This window comes from Jaculus jaculus, chromosome 4, assembly GCF_020740685.1.
Source record: "Jaculus jaculus isolate mJacJac1 chromosome 4, mJacJac1.mat.Y.cur, whole genome shotgun sequence".
Lineage (NCBI taxonomy): Eukaryota > Metazoa > Chordata > Mammalia > Rodentia > Dipodidae > Jaculus > Jaculus jaculus.
Window position 1 is genome coordinate 169,048,715 of NC_059105.1, and position 21,816 is coordinate 169,070,530.

At 38.7% G+C, this 21,816-nt stretch overlaps 1 protein-coding gene across 1 annotated transcript in view; it reads right to left on the bottom strand.

The window, feature by feature from the left end:
- Nucleotides 1-21,816, bottom strand: part of LOC101599825 (ABI family member 3 binding protein) — a 257,292-nt gene that overhangs the window by 22,683 nt on the left and 212,793 nt on the right. Inside the window, exons 35-39 of the mRNA XM_045148002.1 lie at nt 14,401-14,466; nt 12,350-12,424; nt 4,710-4,784; nt 2,816-2,920; nt 166-294 (exon numbers count right to left, since the gene is read on the bottom strand). Of these exons, the coding sequence (XP_045003937.1) occupies nt 166-294; nt 2,816-2,920; nt 4,710-4,784; nt 12,350-12,424; nt 14,401-14,466 (450 nt within the window). The remainder of the gene's footprint in view (nt 1-165; nt 295-2,815; nt 2,921-4,709; nt 4,785-12,349; nt 12,425-14,400; nt 14,467-21,816) is intronic.

The window sequence follows — 21,816 nt, forward strand, 5'->3', positions numbered from 1 at the left end:
CTCGAAGAAAGGGTTGAAAATATTACTTTAAAATTGAAAAGATACACATTAATTTTAGAATTGACTCAAATAGAAGATATATAACAGAGACTTTGTTTTCCATAATTTGACTTGTTTTAATATCTTGGGGCTAAATTCTTAGTAGGAATTAACCAGCATACTAACCAAGTACTTCTTTAGAGGCAGGAGCTGTTGGTTGCTTTGTATCTATCTCTGGTCTCTTTGATGGGGTTTCTGTAGGTTTGAGTGTTGTCCTTAGGGGTGGGGAAGTTACTGGGCCTGAGGAAATGATTCCTGTAATGTAGAGACAAAATAGTAAGGCTTAATAAGAACACTGCCAAGTTTTGCATTTACTTATTCAATAAATGTTTGCTGAACACTTACCATGTGGCTTGGCACTATTGGCCAGACTTGGAGTGAAAAAAAGACTTGATTTTTCATTTTTTGAGGTAGGGTCTCACTCTAGCTCAGGCTGACATGGAATTCACTATGTAGTCTTAGGGTGGCCTTGAACTCATGGTGATCCTCCCACCTCTGCCTCTTGAGTGCTGGGATTAATAAAGGCGTGTGCCACCATGCCCAGGTGAGACTTGATTCTTAATGGAAATATATGAACGAGCCAAGGATATTGAGACACAGATTTTGTGAAAGAACTATATAAAGTCACAGAAGGGACAAGGAGAGGACATGGTAGATAAAGACAGAGGATGTCGGATGTGGCGGATAGAATGTCTTCACAGATGTGCCAAAGAGAAGTGATTTGTCAGTAGAGTTGAGAGCTGTATCCTAGTCTGAGAAGCATGTCAGGGAAGCATGAAATCAGTTAGAGAAAAGAAAAATAGTGATAATAGAGAAGGAAGAGAAGGAAAGAACAGATCATGAAAGAACTTGCATATTGGAACGATGGATGCTACTTTTAGGTAATCGGGACCTATAGAAAGATTACTAATAGGGAAGTAACTTGACTGAATGAGAAATGGCAGGGTGAAAGTCTGATATGAAGGAGAAAGTCAGGGTACAGCAGCAGTTATGTAAGGCAAGAAGCAGGGAAGGGAACCACAATGGAGGCAGTGAGGCTGGATGGAAGGTGTCAGATATGAAAGATGTTAAGGAGATAGAATAACTTGATTTGGAGGTTAATTGGCAGACATGGAAAACAGAGATGGCTGGAGACAGATGATAAAGATTCCTAGGGTAATGTCTATCTATGTTTCTTGTGCCATTCCTCTACTCTAAGTTACTTATAAGTAAAAAACTGAGTTCATCCCAAGCTCATTTAAAGTAGTCAGGAGTTTATATTGGGTTTTATTTTCCCTCTGGGAAAAGTAGTAGGGTTAGGAGGTTCAAGCTGGACTTAAAGACTTCAGCACAGCACGAAATAATCGGTCACTCAGATATATGGGCCTCTGGTCTTCCCCTAGGTACTCATGCTTTTGGTCCTAGAAGGATGGAGCATAAAAGGTAGGCAAGCAAAATCAAGAGAAACTACAGGATCCAAGGCCAATGAACTGCCTCACCAGTGAACTCCTGGGTTCCCATGACATACTCAGGCATCACTTTCAGTCTATGACTCATCCAGTATGACCTGGGGTTAACTGGCATTTCTGTTACAGCTACTTCATGTTATAATTGATGAGGAAAACCTGTATTCACATTTGCCTGTCACTGGGCTCTGAGTCAGAATATCACAAGAAACATGACTGAAAGGTTGGTTCCTCCTCCTTACATTGGGAAAAATAGTCTAGAGTTCATAAAACATCATAAAACCTTTCCTATTATCATGCCTGTCCTCTATCCTGCATAAATCCTTATCACTTTCATCTACTTCAGCTGCATTTAATGCTTTTATCCTGATGCCGCCTACAAAAGCTTAGGAAGCAGAGATGTGGAAGAGGAGGGAGTAATGCAAATATGTAACTTTTGGCAGGTGTCAGCATGGAACCCCCACCTTAATTGAAATGAGATAAAACTTTGCTCTGAACTGGGTCAGTGTTCACTGATTCTTAATTTCATTCATGTACCCATTGGCAATTACTTATCAAATGTCCTCTATTATATAAACACTACATTTCAGATTTCAGAGAAAATACATCAAGGACATTGCTACCACAAAGCTCTCACTATGTAAGAAGACAAGTGCATCAACATAGGTGTAAGACAATGTGATCTTTGCTCTAACAGAAGCATAAATTGAGGACACACTGAGCAAAGCAGAAAGTGGTGAGGCTCAGGTTGCCTTGGGAACTAGGATAAGGATGAAGTATGTAAGTGTTCAGACCTGGAGCAGTCATTCTACAGGGAGGACAACATATACCTTGGTAAAGAGGGAAGAGGTAGCTTGACCAATAGGCAAGTTCACCCCTTGAGCACCATGAGACTGGGGCTGATATACACAGAAGGATAGAGAGTTCAGTGAGATGTGCAGGCTTCAGTTCACAAGACAGAATGAAAAGTTAGTGCTCATGAAGATAGTGAACAAAGATTATTTCATTATCAAGAAGGGCTTGATAGTGCACAGCATCTCATTCTCCAAAGTAATCCACTTGCTAAAGGCTACAAGTCAGGTTCTATCTAGGCTCCATGCACACAAACATCTGAGAATCAAACTGGCTTAACTGCTGAAGAATGGTTTCTTTTACCCCATCCATCCAGTCAGGATATGAGCCCTCAAAGCATCAAATTTTGGGAGCCCACAAAAACATGTGTAACACATGCCAGTGGATTATTCACTGCCTGGACTAGCAAGCCAAGAATAGCTGTGGTTGGCTAGTAAAAAATGCATTTATAGATAGAGAAACATACATGATGGACATACCTGCACTTCCTGGCTTTCCGGTGACATTGTTTGGTGGTAAAGGTTTTCTTTGAGAGGGGATGGGTCTAGGTGGCATAGGTGGAAGACGAGTCCCTGGGATTGTAGCTAAGAGATATTATAGGTAAATCCATCATAAAGATTCACTGTACAAAATCATTAAAAACATTCAACCTTTTGTATGTAGGAGAGTGCAGCTGATGACAAAAGATTTCATAAAAAGTGAAATTTTATGAGTAATGCATACTGATATTCCTCTGAATTAATGCCAGTCATAAACTCAAGGATAATTAAGGATTTTAGTATATGTAAAACATACCCTGTAATTATAAATAAAATATGTAGATATATCTGTCCTTAAAAGATTATGTGTATTTCTATATATACATGTGGACATACACATATATTTATATCTACATCTACATGTATACATATATACACATATATACATATACATGTATACATATGGGTGGCTAGCTAAAGAATTTAACACCTTTCCTTTCCTACATAGACTCAACAGTACTATTTCTGAATTTCATGATCCCCAACTGCTTTTAGTCTGAAATGATTCTTTATACCTTTTAGCGTTGAATTGGTAAACATATGTATATAATTTCTCCTTTTGTGTTCACCCTGTCTTTAACTCTAATGTATAAATATATTTAAACAAACAACTTTTGAATTTTTCAAATGGACATATCAAAGTAGACTTGATGGCAGAAATGATAATCCTGTGCCTATGAAGAGGAGGGTCATTGTGAATTAATTGTGATGGTTGTTAACTGCACAAGGACTCCTAGATAAGGGCTCACTTTTCTCACCTACCCAAGAGCTCTGGTGCATTGCTGCCAGCCCAAAAAGGGCACATTTCCCTAACTGGCCTGCTTGAAAGGGCAAGGAACAGGGTTTTGTTTTAAAAATAGTTTCCATAATGGCACCTACTTTGCACAAAGGTGGAAGACAATAAGAGTGTCTAGAGCAGTTGACATTACCACAAGCTTTATGTTACATTTTTATTTTTATTTTATTTTATTTTTTAAAATTTTTTATTTATTTATTTGAGAGTGACAGACACAGAGAGAAAGACAGATAGAGAGAGAGAGAGAGAGAATGGGCGTGCCAGGGCTTCCAGCCTCTGCAAACGAACTCCAGACGCGTGCACCCCCTTGTGCATCTGGCTAACGTGGGACCTGGGGAACCGAGCCTCGAACCGGGGTCCTTAGGCTTCACAGGCAAGCGCTTAACTGCTACGCCATCTCTCCAGCCCTTATGTTACATTTTTAAAACAATCATTTTTTTGCATTAGTTATATTCATTATAAAAATAAGTAAGAAAAATTCTCATTTCAATGGCTTTAAGTAATTCCAAGGAGTCTAAGGAATAGAAGAGGTAGAAGAAAAAAAGAGAATGAGAGAGGAGGGCACCCTATTTATGTGCTTGCTCAAGCAGGGGTAGTGATTAATGTGTAAGAATCTATCTCACAGCCTCCTTTAAAAAGCAAAGGTGCTCTGAATTACCAGCTTCACAGTACAGCAGTCTTTAAATGGGACCATAAATCATTTCAGATGAAAGTATATAATAATACATTATATAAAAGCAAAACTTAAATAAAAATAATTCACTAGATTTTATCATGACTCTGTAGCACTTACCCACCAGAACATTACAGAAAGCAATTATTAAATCAGTACCCACCAATGTTTTAAACAATACTTGATTGGTAGGCAGAACATTTTCATTCTCCCCAAAATAACATTCTGGAATGCCTCTTCAACACTGCACACACCCTGCTAGTACGGCCCTCACTCACTGGGACCATGCAGATGCTGTATTAAGTATCACTGCATACCACTCCAGAGCCGAGGTGTTATACGGGGGTCTATATCACATCCCTTACCTGGCTTTTTTGTGGAATATGAGTCCACTGGCACACTTCTACCAGTTCCTGATGGCTTGGGTGCTTGCTTGACTCCTATTAACATAGATAATGAAAAAGAATAAATATATGACACAAATTTGCTCGAAACTCTATCATGGGCACTTTGTGGAGTTGTTGGGAAGAAGATGTACTTTTTTGGCAGAACAGGGGAACTGACACTATTATGCCCATTTCAATTGGCTTCTACTATCTGGATATATTAAAATATTCAAAAGTTTTACTTTCACTGGCTCTATTTTCTCTGTAGACTTAGCACTGGACCATGGCTTATAGTTTTGTTTCAATTTTCCATGGTATCAGCTTGCAGTGCTTACATGGGTGATATTGCTTCTCTGCACATAATTTCATTGAGGGTGAGTGGTCACATTTGGCCAGTAATTGTGAGTATATTTTGTGGTTATAAAGATATGTCTTAGCCAGGTGTGGTGGTGCACACCTTTAATCCCAGCACTGGGGAGGCAGAGGTAGGAGGATCGCCATGAATTTGAGGCCACCCTGAGACTACATAGTGAACTCCAGGTCAGCCTGGCATAGAGTGAGACCCTATCTTGAAAAAAAAAATAGATAAGTCTTCCAATTCCTCTCTGCCCATAAAAATGACACTTAAAAATCCAACGTGTTTGAGTTTATACTTACTGAGTAGACTTAAAGAAAACTAAAAAACTTGTGCAGACTTGTCTATTGGTCTATTAAGGCTACAAACTGGATCTTTACCTCAAGTTTTAAAATTAGTCCTTAGTAGACCTAGAATTCCAGATTATTATTTGGAAGAAACTGAACATGAAATTGTTTTGTGTGACATTGTTTTTGTCTTTTGTATCCTGCAGACATGGTTGGTGATTATTACTTGGCTATTCCCCTAAATAGTAAATATCACTTGATATATAATGAATTACATTAAACAAACAATTAATACCCTGACAACTGTAATTTACATAAAGAAAGCATGTGTAATTAATATACTCATTAGTAAAGCAAGGCATTCTGGCATACACCTTTAATCCCAGCACTTGGGAGGCAGAGGTAGGAAGATTGCCATGAGTTCAAGGCCACCCTAAGACTACATAGTGAATTCCAGGTCAGTCTGGGCTACAGCAAGACTCTGCCTTGAAAAACAAAACAAAACAAACAAAAAAGAAAAAAGAAAAAGAAAAAGAGTAATGTTCCAGGGCCATGCAATTACATTTCCACCTTAGTTGTATAATTTGTGGATACACCTAATATTGTAATGTCAAACTCTATACTGCTTAAATACAAGGTAATTTATGAAATAAGAGGGAATTTGTATATGGACCCATGAATCAAATGTTGCTTATTTGTAGTAGGAAAGAGTGATCCTGCAGGCAGTAAATATTTCTACTTTGTGGCTAACTACACAGGCAAGGTGAGCCCAGATGGTCCAGTAGCCTTCTTCCTGTGAACTATTGTCCATGGGTACAGGGGAATGTCCCATTTGAGTGGTGATAATGGTAATGTAAATGCTTCCTACTGGGAGAGCAAGATGACTTGGTTTGAGGAGGTTTTATTTACCACCATTTCTCAGAGGAAAAATTATATATACATAAAACCACATACTCCAGGAGGTCAGTAAGCATTATGTACCTTGAGTAGATCCTGATTCACAGTCCTTCTCCAAATCTTTGTCCTTGAAAAACAAAGAATTTGGATCCAATGCTATGTAAGCACTTCACTTATCCATTATCTGATTTGAGCTTTCCCATGCTTCTGTGTTGTAGATCCCATACAGGACCCACCAATAAAGAAATCCAAGGCCAGAGGGATTAAACAAGCTGTCTCAAAGCTAGGAAGTGCTGAAATTCAGATCCACACATTCCCAGATACAAAGTCTCTCTTTCAAGCATTAAATCCACCTGTCATGTCCTCTCTGCACTCTTCACAATTTCTGTAAGTGACTTTATCCTGGTAGTACCACACTTTGTCTCTTGTGTGGGCTGAGATACTGGATGGCCATGACTGGCAAGCATCTGTCATCCATCAGTGGCACTTGTGTGTGGAACTCAGAAAGTAATTGCAGACTTTCAGCAGTTCCTATAGGAATGCAGATCCACCAGGCGTGTGCATAAGTGCCCAAAGGAGAAAAAGAGTTAGAATTTAAATGGAGAGGGGAGGAAGGAAGAAAGGAAAGGAGAGAACTGAGAGAGGGAAAAATTGAAGTGAACTAGACATTTTCTGTCACTGTCTCTATAGGTAGAGACACAGGCAAGCATACCATTATAATCTGCAGATGTAAGGACATAAATCAATAGCATGTAGCTACTAACTGGATTTTCCCTAGCCTTTGAAAACTGGTGTCATATGAAAGCATTGGAAAGGACCATACTAAAAGGAGCAGTTGAGCTCAGTGCAAAGAGCTGATAACAGGAGATGGACCTGCTGGTCCCAGTAAACTAGTGAACTTTTGTTGCCCTGAATAAGAAGTCAAATGAAGGCCAAAGATAGCCAAGAAGCAATAAGAGGAGCAAAAAAGGAAGCCAGCAAGAAGTACTGTAGAAAATAGGTCCTCCAGGATTGGCACCCAATCAGACAGACTGGCCCAGGCTATGACCTGAATTCTTCTCCTTCAGGTAGGATTGACACATACCCTAAAGAGCAGTCAGCTCTGGCTCTGGAAGCATCAGGATTGGAACCTCAACATAAGTCTCCAGTTGCCACATGAAATAATGATTTGAGTATTTTTAACCATAGTAACAACAACTTTGGAAACAGACACATCAATTTTTGACTGTATCAGTGGAAATCAATTTTCAATGAATCAGTCACTCCACTTTCTGTGACCAAAAAGAGTGATTTATGGATGATCAGTCTTTGTACCCATGCCCACAAATATTAGCAGATGGCTAAAATTTCAAGGGCAATATTTCAGCAGCATGGAAGGTTTAGTCATAGTCCAGAAAAATACATTCCTCACCCAGAGGAGTCTGTTTTCTCCTTGTGAGACACACTCCATGTGGGGGCAGTAAAGTATGGTTTTTCCATTAGGATATAGACAGAAGAGTCAGGTTTATATTTGTAACAAAGTCTGCCAAGTCACATGTTATAAGATGGCTTCAGAATTTTACTTTTCCTGGCACATAATGGACCTTCAATAAATGACGGCTGAATGGGAGAACAGTTAAACAGCCCAGCAGCAGCTTCTATCACTACAGAGGAAGTCAGATTTCATTATGCATGGGTCAACAAGCTTCTGAATAAGATCAGAATATAAATACTTTTAAATTTGAGGGCTATTCAACTATTCAACTTAGAATTTTATATATATATATATATATATTTTTATTTGAGAGAGATTAAGAGGGAGAGTGACAGAGAAAGAGAGAGAGAGGGAGGGAGAGAATTGGCACACCAGGGCTTCCAGCTACTGCAAACAAACTCCAGATGCATGTGTCCTCTTGTGCATCTGGCTTACGTGGGTCCTGGAGAATCAAACCAGGATCCTTTGGCTTTGCAGACAAACTCCTTAACCACCAAGCCATCTCTCCAACTTTAGCCCTCAACTTATAAAATTTTAATGTGTGTAACACTTCAACTAAACTGAGGTGTACCTTTAGAATCCTTGAAAAAACAATGTTGAGAAAATGGCTCATTCAAAATATCAGCACGTGTAGGCTACTTTCTAACTTCAACAAATAAAAAGAAATCTACTCATTTAGCCTTAAAATACTCATAATACAAGTATCTATAATGTTGCTACAAAATAAAATTTAAAACCCTGAGGCCTAGATGGTTTTAAAAATTCCCTAGGGGGCTGGAGGGATACCTTAGCAGTTAAGGTGCTTGCCTGCAAAGCCAAAGGACCCAGATTCAATTCCCCATGACCCATGTAAGCCAGATGAACAAGGTGACACATGCTTCTGAAGTCCATTTGCAGTCTCTCTCTCTTTCTAGATGTGTGTGTCTGCCTCTTTCTCTCTCTTTTTCTCAGATAAATAAAAAAAAATTAAGTGAAAAAAATTCCCGAGGGCAATAAGATCATTGAGAGATTTTTATAGAGACCCCAGTAGTCAAAGATCTTTAGTCTTGAGGCTTCAAAATCTTTTAATTGTTTGGTGATTTTATTGATCTTAATTTCCAAGACTATAAACCTTAGGTAGCATACATCTATGAAAAACATATCTTATTAGGATCTAAATATTTCCTCTATCAACTAAATTTTAATGTAAACTATCTGACCTAAAAACTTCAAAAATATCTAGGAAAATGTGAGATGGATTTTAAGATAAACATTGGTAGCAAGGTGCAAAAGTAGAATATGGGCACATTGATGCAAAAATTATCTCCTGTCAAGAGTTAATATTAAAGGCTATAAGTGTGTGTAGATGAGATCATGGAATTGTTTTAGAGAAGGAAATAAAATTAATACAAAAATCCTCTCTTCTGCTAACAAGTCAGCCTAACACTTGGCAAAACAAATAAAGGCAGATTCAGGTAAGTGTGTATAATTTTTAAAACTTTTTAAAAATAATCAAGTTATTTTTTATTTTGTTTTGTTTTGCTGTGCTAAGGGTTAGACTTTGAGTCTTGCACACACTTAAACACCCATTCCTCCACTGAACTGTATCCTCAGCCCTATTTTTGCTTTTTATTTTGAGATAAGTTCTTGCAAAGTTGCCCAGGCTAGCTTTTAATTTGTTTACAGGCCAGGCAGTTTAACTTGCTTTACAGACCAGGCAGATCTTGAGTTTATAATCCTTCTGCCTTAGCCTTCTGAGTAGCTTAGATTTCAGGCCTGTGCCACCAGGCCTAGCATCCCCAATTTCTTAGTGTTTTATCTCATGGCAACTATTAGATTTTTTTAAACTCTGCCATCATTTACCTTTTTGTCTTGCCTTATTCAACTAACCAAACATTCCACTATGATATTCAACAGAAGTGTTCAAAGACAGAAAAGCATTCTGTTAGCCATCATTAAGTATTATATTAGTTGTATGCTCTCCATAAAATCCCTTTATCAGCTTGCAGAAATTTTTCCATCCCTAATTTCTCAAGTTTCTATCATGACTGAGCTGTTAATTTTTAGTACCATTTTAAAAACATTTAAGAGGTCATGTGACTTTTCTCTTTTATTCTGTTACTGAATTACATTACTTTGAATATTGATTGAGCCAACCTTGCAGTCATGAAGGTAAATTCTTTTCATATTTTATGCATTATTTCAGTAAACGTAGTGATATGCTATCCCTATCTCCATTCATGAAGAGTTGATAATACCTTCCTCTTTACTGCAAGAAGATGAGCACCGAAGAGCGGTTACTTGATGGATGATCCTAATAGACTGGCAATACAATACTGAACATGTAAATATAATTTAGTTCGGCAGGAAAAAGGAGTCAGGAAAGAAAAAAAAAAACAACAACAACAGTGAATTCCACTTTCTCTATCTGTGCTCAACAGCCCATTTCATACCAGTAGCTTGCTAAATGGTAGAGGTACTTATATATCATCCTTCTAATGCTATGTTGAACCAAGTATTTCAAAGTTTACAAGTACTCATGAGAGTTAATAGAAGGCTAATAACAAATAAAAGTTCACAATGGAAGTGGTTTATGAGAAATATTGTTGACCTACTAAATACAATGATGTTGTATTTCTTCTCAAAGATGATTCACATTATCTCAATGAGAAACAATGCATAATTATAATGAAGTCTTATTTGTGTTTTTCTTGTTTATTTTGCTCTGTTGGCACATAAGTGGCTTTTTCTGTTTTTATTTTTGCAACCTCCAAGTATTTATGTGAATATTAATGATTTTGTACTTCTATTCCTTTCAAAAAGATCTGAGAGAATATGGCTATTTTTAGAGCCAGTATTTATATCAATCTGACAAATTGTGTACTGCATAATTTTTTAGTTGGAAAGAATGAAAAAAATAGCTGAACATAAATGGATATTGGAATGCCTTCTTATTTTTTATTATTTGGGAATCCAGAATGTAAATTCCTAGTGAGACTCTAAAATATAATAATAATTAAGCAAAAGTGTAAGAAACATTATAAAAATGTAAACAATTTTAGACTAATTAACTCCATGTATTAAATATCTTTCTAATTGGGAACCATAATGAGTTGATTAAAAATCTATGCATTAATCAATGGGAGAAAGAGATACCACCAGTGAAGATACTCAACAATGGACACTGCAAGCCTTATAATTGGCCAGCCAGCCCAAGTGAGCCAACAGGTGCAATAGTGGCACGTCTGTCATGGTGGAAACCAACTGCCCTCCAATTGGCTGGAGGCCTGCTCCATGGGGGGGGGGAATACATCCCTGATACTGAAAAGTTAAAACAGGGGTAGTCATGAGCCCTAAGGGTGTAACATCTGCTGATGTCTGGATAAGTGTATATACTATGCTTATCAAACTGCTCAGTAAGCACTTCTCTTATTTATACCCTCATATTAATGCTATTCTCACTTTGGGTAGAGAATCTTCTCTTTTCAAATGGCAATGACCTTGGGATGACTCCGAAGGTATCACAGTGCTGGAAAGAAGTGACTAGAATACTGAGTAACATCTCAATCACACCTTCCAAGGCTCAGGGTCTAATGTGGAAGAGGTGGCAGAAAGAATGTAAGAGCCAAAGGAAGGGTAGGACTCCTTACAACATGCTCCTCCAGACACAAAATGGCCTGCATATCCATGACCTCACCATGCCTGACACTACCTACACAAGACCATCATAAGAGGAGGAAAAGATCATGACATCAAAATAAAAGAGAGACTGATCAAGCTGGGGAGGGTATATGATGGATAATGAAGTTTCAAAGGGGAAAGTGAGGGAGGGAGGGTATTACCATGGGACAATTTTTATAATCATGGAAGTTGTTAATAAAATTTGAGAAAAAATATTTGCATTAAATATATTCTAATTTTATACATTTTTTACAATATGTAAACAAATGACATACTAATAAAAATATTTCAAGGGAACGCTGTAGTCCTATGTCAGTGCATCTAATCTCTGCCATTTAACCATGGAGTAAGTTGGGTATTTGAACTTTTAGCAATTAGTATACTAGTTAGTGTTAATGATGATTACTCCAGTCAATCTGATCAAATTAGGCTATGTTATTTAATCAGAATAATTTATAAACATTGACATGACTATAAACAAGGTGATCAGTTGCAAATAATATTGAATTAAATAATCTTCTGGCTTAAATTTCATATTACAGACTGTTGGGAGAATTGTGATAGTACTTGTAAGAAATTATAAACTTGAAAGCCAATTGATTATATTCTTGAAGATAAGCTTGCACATGGAAAGCATTTTTTAAAATTAGGGAAATTTATTTTTTTACTACTCTCAATGTATAATTCATATTCAATCAGGATTCTTTTGAAGAAGTAAGATTATTTACAGTAGCTAATTTTGTAGACTAGACTTAGAAAAATTAAAAAAATTATTTTTCAGTTCTTTTAAAGATATTTGAAGTTGATATTGAAATGAATTAAAACTTTCAATTCCAAGCTTACAAAACTAGCAAAAAGGAAAAATTATGTGAATTCAACAAAATTATATAAGATATATAACACTGAACTTTGATATATCAAAAGAAAATAAATTTGCAATTATTACCTGTTCCCATTCCATTTCCACTGGGCATCCTACTGGGTTTGGGTTTAATAGGTTTTGTAGATGTCCTGTTTATGACTACAATAAAGGAAATTAAATAGTACAGACATTTCCTTATTAAAAGTTTGCAACTAAGGTAAACAATACAGAAAATTGAAAGTCATTTAACTAGGCAATAAAAATCAATGACTAGCCAAAAATATAGATCAAAATATAGAAGCAACATTCTTGTATAAATTCAGGACTTGAAAATGATAATGGGGACTTAAATCTGTAATGAGGTGCTCACTGGGCTTCAATATTTGAAAAAGTAACTGTCAAGGGAATTTAAAGTGGGTTATTTTTCTTTATGTGTAAGCATTAAATGGTGCTGAAATAGAAGCTATGTGGTGCTGAAATAGAAGACAGTCTTTATCTTTAATATGTAAGTGCATTCTAGAATAAAATTGAAGAAAGATGAAGATTATATATGCCTAATAAATACTAAAGTGTATTTTTGTCAAAGCTTCAATTCATAACTCAGAACATGGTAGGCCTTTTGTAGATGCCTCTATATTTTGATGTTCTATTATAATTATCCTTGCTGATATCCACTGTTGAACAGTGAGCTATGATGAACCCATTTAAACTTCTCACTTGTTTTGTAGAAAATCACAGCATCACCAAAACTTAGATGTTTCCTATGTACCATCTAGAAAGCCCTTTACGGAAAAGCACTGTGTCTTAATAAGCAAACACTAAAGCCAGGTTGCCTACTGTGGTGGTTTGATTCAGGTGTCCCCATAAACTTAGGTGTTCTGAATGCTAGGTTCCCAGCTAATGGAGATTTGGGAATTAATGCCTCTTGGAGGCAGGATATTATTGATGGTGGGCTTATGGGTATTATAGCCAGCTTCCCCCTGCCAGTGTTGGGTATACTCTCCTGTTTTTGTTGTCCACCTGATGTTGGCCAGGAGGTGATGTCCACCCTCTGCTCATGCCATCATTTCCCCTGCCATCATGGAGCTTCCCTTCAAATCTTTAAGCCAAAATAAACCTTTATTTCACACAAGCTGCTCTTGGTCAGGTGATTTCTGCCAGTAATGCAAACCTGACTACAACATTAAAGTTGATACCAGGAGTGGACTTACTGACAGACATCTGACTCTGTGGCTTTGGCCTTTTGGAGCTGATTTTCAAGAGGAATGTGGAAAGATTTGAAACCTTGGCCTAAGAGATGCCTTGCAGTGCTGTAAGTACAGCTTGATGGACCATTCTGGTCAGAGTTGAAAGATCTGAATGCCGTAAGAACTGTGACTATGAGGTTTGGCTTATGAGAGTGGGAAAGAGCTTTGCCTTGACTGGGTAGAAGCAGTTTGTGTGAGAAGCTTGCTGTTATGCCCGCATCCTGAGAATTTGTGCAGGTTTTCATTGCATAGAAATGGACTGGTGTGAGCAGAGGGATATGGCACAGAATTTAAATGTTTGGGATGAAACTTCTGTCCACTCAGCTGCAATTGAGAGATCATAACCACTGAGATTGGGCCAGCTGACCTGCATCAGAATGACAGGAAGAATACAGTCTTTTAAAGGGGTCTGAATGTTGAAGGAGCATCCTGTTCTTCAAAGTCTCCCTTATTTCTCACTGACTAGAGTTGTTGGACTTGGAGCTACAGAGTTTGATGTTTGTCTTGTAAGTCAAAATAACCTTTTTTGCTCCCACAAGCTGCTCTTACTTGTTTATAAGTTTTTGTCCTTTGAAGGGATTAAATTGTCCTGGAAAATCGAAGGTGAGTGCAATTCATGAACAAACATCATTTAAAAATATTGCCATGTCACTGAGTTCTACAGAGATCTCTGACTCTGAACAAGCATGGAGAACTTTAAGTCCTCTCACTTCCATGGATTCCATCAGTACTTTTCAATAACATGCAAGGATCAGAATTTCTGCATGTCCTTTATTATAATTTATGGATACCCACAATGTTAAAATCTGTGGTGAATCTGGATGTTTCAGTGAACTTCATATTTCCTACCAGCTTTCTGATTCCTTAGAGAGAGAGAAAAGTACTCACCGGGTCTGATGTGCGGTTTTTCAGGTATTCTGGGTCTCATAGGAGTAGTATACAATCTATGTGGTGCTGAAATAGAAGACAGGCTTTATCTTTAATATGTAACATTGCAAAGCCCATTGAATAAAAATTATACTAGGGACCACCAATGTTTACAATTCTCATAGAATCAAAAAAAAATTTTGAAAGTTTCAATTACGCATTATACACCTCATGCTAAAGGGACAAAAATAAAAATTAAAGATGTATATAGAATGATGTAGATCATTACAACATGTAACAAGGATTAATTATCATTTATTCCAAGAGCATTGTTTTCCAAGAGCATTATCAGATATTTGCTTAACATGATTAAGATATAAAACTACCTATCCATCCATGTGTCTCACTAAGGAATCCCTATGGAACATTATTTTCTGTCTTAAAGGTAAAAAGAGAAAGAAATATTGGTAGATAAGAAAAGTAACAACAAGTAGTCTCTAGAAAATTATCTTTGCCCATGAGCTCTGAAATTAATATTCAGTTGCATATATAATGCTATACATAGAAATGAGAAAAAGTACTGTCTGGTGTCCCACATAGCCAGAGACAGTAAGAGAGGAGCCTTAAGACTAACATACCACCACCTTAGTCTCTTTGCTCCTGCCATACAGGGCCTATGTCCAAAGTTTTACTGAATGAATAAATGAATGAGCATTGTAAGAAGGCAAATTTATGAAAAACATATTAAAATATTTTTGTGTCCTAAGGTATGAAAGTGTGCATTACATCCTGGAATTTGTCCATCAACCATCTCCTTGTCCATTGCCTACCACATGGTGTCTCTTGCCACCAAGTCTCTTAGCCTTTACCTAAGAGTAGAAAAAAATTTCGCTTGTAAATGTTGTATGTCCTCTGGCCTCCACATGCACACACACACACACACACATGCACATGCATACAATATGAACTTACAATACACAAGCATGCATATATACACATATGCACACTATACATGCATGCATAAAAGAAAATGTAAATGGGTCTTATAACAACATAACCATATAAATTTTACCACATCATTTTTATAAGGTGATCAATGATAAAAAGAATTTAAAGACAGTTTGTATCTATAAAAACCTTTTATCTCTATCTCCCTTTTCTCTCTCTCAAATAAATTAATAATATAATTTTTTGAAAAAATGGTCTGGTGAAATGGCTTAGTGGTTAAACCACTTGATTATGAAGCCTAAGGACTCAGGTTTGATTCCTCAGTACCCATGTAAGCCAGATCCACAATGTGGTACATGTGTCTGGAGTTTGTTTGCAGCGGCTGGAGGTCCTGGTGTGTGCATGCTCTCTATATGCCCCCCTCAAGTAAATTAAAAAAAATAAAAATATTCTTATTTATTTTAGAGAGACAGATAATAAGAATGAATGAGTAAGGGTGCACCAGGGTCTCCCACAACTAAAAACCAGCTCCAAACTCATGTGCAACAATCCTATCAATGAAATTGAACAGAATTGTCTCCCAGAGAGTTCAGACTTTGACAGTAGGCTTAACTTGATGGAGGAAAATATTATAACCCTCAAAGAGATATGAATAAATTGAAGTTAAGCCAAGAAATGGAAGACTTCAACAATCAGTTGATTAAGCTTAATGAAGACTTGATAAAATGCAAGAATGAACTATAAGAAGCATCAAGAAAATCAGAATTCAAATTAAAATCACCCCTCAAAAAAGAGATGGACACTATACAAAACATCACAACAGAAAACAAAAATCAAATAGAATTTATGAAAACCTCTCTAGAACCATTCACCAACAGAGTTACTCATGTGGGAGACAGAACCACTGACCTGGAAGATAGGACAGAAGAAATTGATCGGGAGGCCAAAAACTTTGCTAAGTTCAAAAAATCAAATCAACAGAATATGAGGGAACAGTTGGACACTCTAAAATGACCAATATCTGAATCATGGGCATACCAGAAGAAGAAGAAATCCATACCAGAGGCATAAAAATCATACTCAACAAAATTATTGAAGAATATTTTCTAAATCTTGCAAAAAAGAGGCCCATCCAGATACAAGAAGCCCACAGAACACCAAAGAGGCAGGACCAAAGAAGAAACTCTCCAAGACACATCATAGTTAAGACCCTTAACAATGAAAACAGAGAGTGTTAAAAGCAGTAAGATAAACAATTTACAACATACAAAAGCAATCCAGTCAGAATTATATCAGATTTCTCAATACAAACCCTGGAAGCCAGAAGGGCCTGGAATGGAACACTTCAAAGTCTGAAAAACTATGGCTTCAAACCCAAGCTACTCTACCCGCAAAAGTATCCCTCATAATAGATGGTGAAAGAAAAAATGTCCATGAAAAAGGCAATTCTATAATTATATGAACACAAAGCCAAACCTACAGAGAATACTTCAGGGAATACTCCACACAGAACAGTCAAACAACCAATCTCAGGAGCCAATAAGAAGAAGATCACAATAACCAAAATAGAACATGCTCAAAACAGTACATAACACAAGTAAACATCCAACCACGTAAAATACCTCATCATTGCAGGGATTAATTCAAACATCATAGTAATAACCTTAAATATTAATAGTCTTAATTAACCCATCGAAAGACACATGGATCAACAGACTGGACCCTTCTACCTGCTTTCTTCAAGAAACCCACCTCATCACTAAAGACAGACACCTCTTCAGGGTGAAAGGTTGGGAAATGATATTCTAAGCAAATAGAAATAAAAAACAAGCAGGGGTTGCTATATTAATATCTGATAAAATAGACTTCAAACCAAAAATAACAAAGGAGGTCACTTCTTATTCATCAAGGGAATGATCCAACATGAATCATCAATCATACATGACCACAATCATAAATATATATGTCCCAAACACGGGGGCACCACAACTTATAAAACAAAACCTACTTGACAATAAAACAGAAATAAACTCCTATACCATCATAGTTGGAGACTTCAGTACTCCACTATCATCAATAGACAGATCATCCAAGCAGAAAATCAACAGGGAAATAAAAGAGCTTAACAACATCATAGATCAACTAGACATAAAGGACATCTACAGAACTTTCCATCCCAACTCTACAGATGTTGGGCCATGAAAGGCCTGGGCATGAGGCCTAGTGGAACTTCCTGAGCATAGCTAAAGTTTGGCGACCTGCCATTGGCCAGCTAGGACTCAGCAAGACGCCTAATGGCTTCTTGCCTGCTACTTCTGCACAGGAGTTGGAATTATCATTTCAATAGTCACAGTTTACTATTGGCCCTTACTTCTTCCCCATCCTAAAATCCCTGCCTTTGTCCCCAACATGATATAGGCAACTGTTATAACAACAAAGTGAGTTCCTGTGAGCTCCTGCTTCCACAAGACTCCTGACTCAGTGTGTTTTTTCTCCGGTGACTAGGAGAGATTCTGGGCCATCCGACATCCACCCTTCTTCTCAACCCCTTGGGGGGAACCAGCTGGCCTGGTCCTTGGGGACTCTGGGAACCTGGCAGACTAGTGCCCCGTGAGAGACATTTGTTGAGGAGGTCAATCGGTGTGCGGGTGAGCGTACCCTCATGAGTTATGAGGCAGTCTTCATATTTAATGCGCTAAACTTTGCTTCTATCACCTGTACTTGCTTGTCAACATCTCTTCAGTCTCTTTCTCTTTCCTTTCACTTTCGGTTTGCAGGCAAGCTGCACCTGTGGCTTTTGTACATGTTTACCTATCTTTTGGATCCTTGTGGCTGTGTTGTACTCATGTGTCTGTGGGTTGCTATCACCCTAATTTTATGGACATTTCTCTCTCAACTTTATAATAGGGGACAATCTACCTCTAAATGCAACCCTGCCTTAGAACCTCTCAGGGCACTCCTGAAGAGTAGAGGGCTTAATTTGACTGATAATCAGGCTTGACAGACCTGGGATTGCCTTCTCAAGCTGGTGCCATGGCTGCCAGAAGGAAATCCCTTTGTTTGGGACATGTGGGAAAGAGTAGAGACGCTTGTTTGTTGGGCACATGTGGAGAAGGGTCAAATACCCCCTCAGGGGTCCTCCCTATGATCTCAGTCCTCAAGGACTGCTTCTCTGCAAGGCCAACCAAACATAAATAAAAGACAGAAGAATAAGAGAGTATACAGCCTGATCTGGCTACTCCTCCTGTAGATATAGCTTTAACCCCCTCCCCCACCCCACAAAAAGGATACATCTTTATACTCCTCACTTGATCCCTTTGAGAATGCTCCCTGGCCTTCCAGGGGACCTCCTCCAACTCCTCCATCGACTAACCCTTTCTGGACCCCCTCGGCCCCTCCTTCATATTTGGCTGCCAAGCCACCAGAAAATAAAGCTACTTTTTTATTTCCCATCAGTCTAAATCCTTGGGGCAATCGCCCTGCTGCCTGGTATCCATGGGAAGCTCAGGACTTTAAGGAGCTTAAAAAGGTGGTCTCGGAGGATGGACTCAACTCTCCTTGGGCTGAAACCCTATTACAGGGACTTGCAAATCAACCTTGTACAACCCAAGATTGGAAATATCTAGTCAGGGCTGTCTTGTCGGGTCCCCAATACATTAAGTGGTGTGCCTTTTATAGAGATGAGTGCCACACACAGGCAGAGTGAAATCAAAGTCAACAGCCCCCTGTGCTGATAACTTTTAGGATGCTCTGCAGTACCTCTGATCAATATGCTACAGGCACTCAACAGGCAGGGACCAGGTCAGGGCACTGGGCTTGGCGGCATGGAAAAAGCTTGATGAGGGACCCTCTGGAACCCCCCTTACAAAAACCATGTGAGGACTTGGCTACATTTATAGATAGGGTGGAAAAAAGTCTCCAAAGAAAATTTCCCCCGGGGCAATACAGGATCAGTTTACTAAAATGTTGGTCTGGGAAGGGAGGACAGCCATCCTCGCCTGTGTAGGTCTCAGGGACAACTCCATGAGTAGATGGATTGTAGCCACCAAGGACATTGGCACTATCTCCCATCAGGCTAGGGCCATGGCTGCCACCCTTCAAGAAAATAAACAGAGAGATTTGGCCACTATGATCTGTGTGTTACAGTTAAATCCTAAAAACTCAATATGTTTCAGGTACAGGGATGAGGGCCACTTTAAAAAGGAGTGCCCCAACAAGAAAAAGCCTCCCCTGCCCTCTGGGAGGATGTCCAACACCCCTCGCACCCGCTCTCCTAAATGCAATAAGGGGTTTCATTGGGCTAGGGAGTGTTGGTCAAAGTTTGATATACAGGGAAAGCCTTTAAACTCCTCCTGAGGCTCCCTCCAGCCCCATTAAATAAGGGGAAAGAGACCTTCAAAGCCCATTGGACCATTCCCCTGGCCTTAGACCCAAAATTATTTTAAATATTGGCAATAAAAAATTCAAACTTCTCATCAACACTGGAGTGGACCAAAAGGTCCTGAGAAAGGAGGAAGTGCCCCCCTCCTGGCAGCTTGTGCCCAGCCCTCCCCTACTGGGAGTTGGTGGGCAGTCCACCTCCTGGGAGACAGCCACATGGCTCCCTTGGACTGATCCAGGTGGGGACAGTGGAAAAGTCTACCCTCTTTGGTGACTGGGCACATTGCTAACTTATTGGGGCAAGACACCCTTAGAGATGCCAAGGCTTTCATCACTACTGACCATAAGGCCTTTTATAATGATTTGTTAGATTAAAAAAATATATATCAACAACAGTTTGAGGAAGGGAGGGAATGTCATCCCAATTACTCCAATGAACACCCCCAATTCTAAGGGCCACTGCCCAGCTCCCCCCCCCCCATTTAAAATCCAGTGGAGACTGGGGGATCCTATATGGGTTGATCAGTGGCCTCTCCCTTCTTCTAAATTACACCAATTCCACATATTTATTGATCAACAGTTGGAGGCCGGACATATCTGTCCCTCCCCTAGTACCTGGAACTCTCCTGTCTTTGTCATAAAAAGCCTAATGGTTCCTGGAGATTTTTACATGATTTAAGGCAGATAAATGAATGCATGATCCCCTTCATAACCCCCTAGAGGGTACTCCCATGGATCCCAGCAATCCCCAGTATATACCATATTACTATCATTGACATTAAAGATTGCTTCTTTTCTATCCCTCTCCATCCAGGAGACATGGAAAATTTTGCATTCTCTGTATCCACTGTTAATTTTTGTGGCCCAGATAGGAGATTTGAATGGACTGTCTTACCTCAGGGCTGGCTAATAGCCCACCCATTTGTCAATATTACCTGCCATCCATTTTCTCTTCTCTTATCAATCTCCCCAATACCCTGTTTTATATTTACATGGATGATATTATTCTTGGGTGCTTAGATTCCTCCACACTCCAGGACCTTATCCACCAATGTCTAACTATCCTTCATACTTACAGATTTAAAGTAGCTCCTGAGAAAGTTCAAACTGTGCCTCCCTTTAAGATCTTGGGCTCAATCCTTACCCTAGATACAGTTTCACCTGTTAAACCACAACTTTATATTCAGGATTCTGACACCTTGCCTCAACTCCAGAAGCTCTTGGGAGAAATTAATTGGATGAGGCCTTGTATACCCATAACTACTGAAGAGCTGTCTCCTTTGTTTGACCTCCTAAAGGATCTTAACTTCTCCTCTCAGGTAATTTTGTCATCAACAAATCTTTCATAAGGTACAACCGGCTATAAATACTGTAACCCTAAAGAGGTTCAATTCTAATTTGCCCATCTCCCTCTACATTTTCTCTGGGGAAACATTATGCACTGCACTGTTGGCCCAGGAAGGAGAGCCCATCCAATGGGTCCACCTCTCAATTGGTGGGGTCCCCAGAGTTTATTCTATAACCAACCAGGTTGCTAATTGTATTATCAAGGGCAGTGACACCTCTGTCTGGTTGATTGGCACAGAACCTCACTTTATTGTCACTCCCTTTAAGATAACAAATTTCACCTGGCTTCAGAGAAATAATAACAGAGTTGCTACAGCTCTTGAAGGGTTTCTAGGTAAAACTGATTTCCATTATGGCCCCCACAAATGGATGAGTTCTTTCTCCAGGTTAGAATGGAAGCCCCCCAGGCTTTTTCTGTCTCAAGCTAACCCTGACTTTCTTACCATGTTTACCGATGGAGGGCGCCTGGGGGCTTCCATAGTCATTTACCCTCCCTTAAAACAGGAAAAAGAGCCTAAGCCCCTAAAGTCAGTCTCCCATGAGGTTGAGGGGTCAGCACAATTCAAAGAACCAATTGCTGTCATCCTAGCTTTGGATACTATTCAAGAGCCATTTAACTTATTTTCTGACAGCCTTTATGTTGTTAATTTATTACCCAACCTGGTTGAGGCCCATATTAGACTGGACTCCAACCCTATATCTCCTTTGATGATTCAAGCTCATTCCCCACTCAAACAAAGAATTAACCCCATTTTTCTTCAA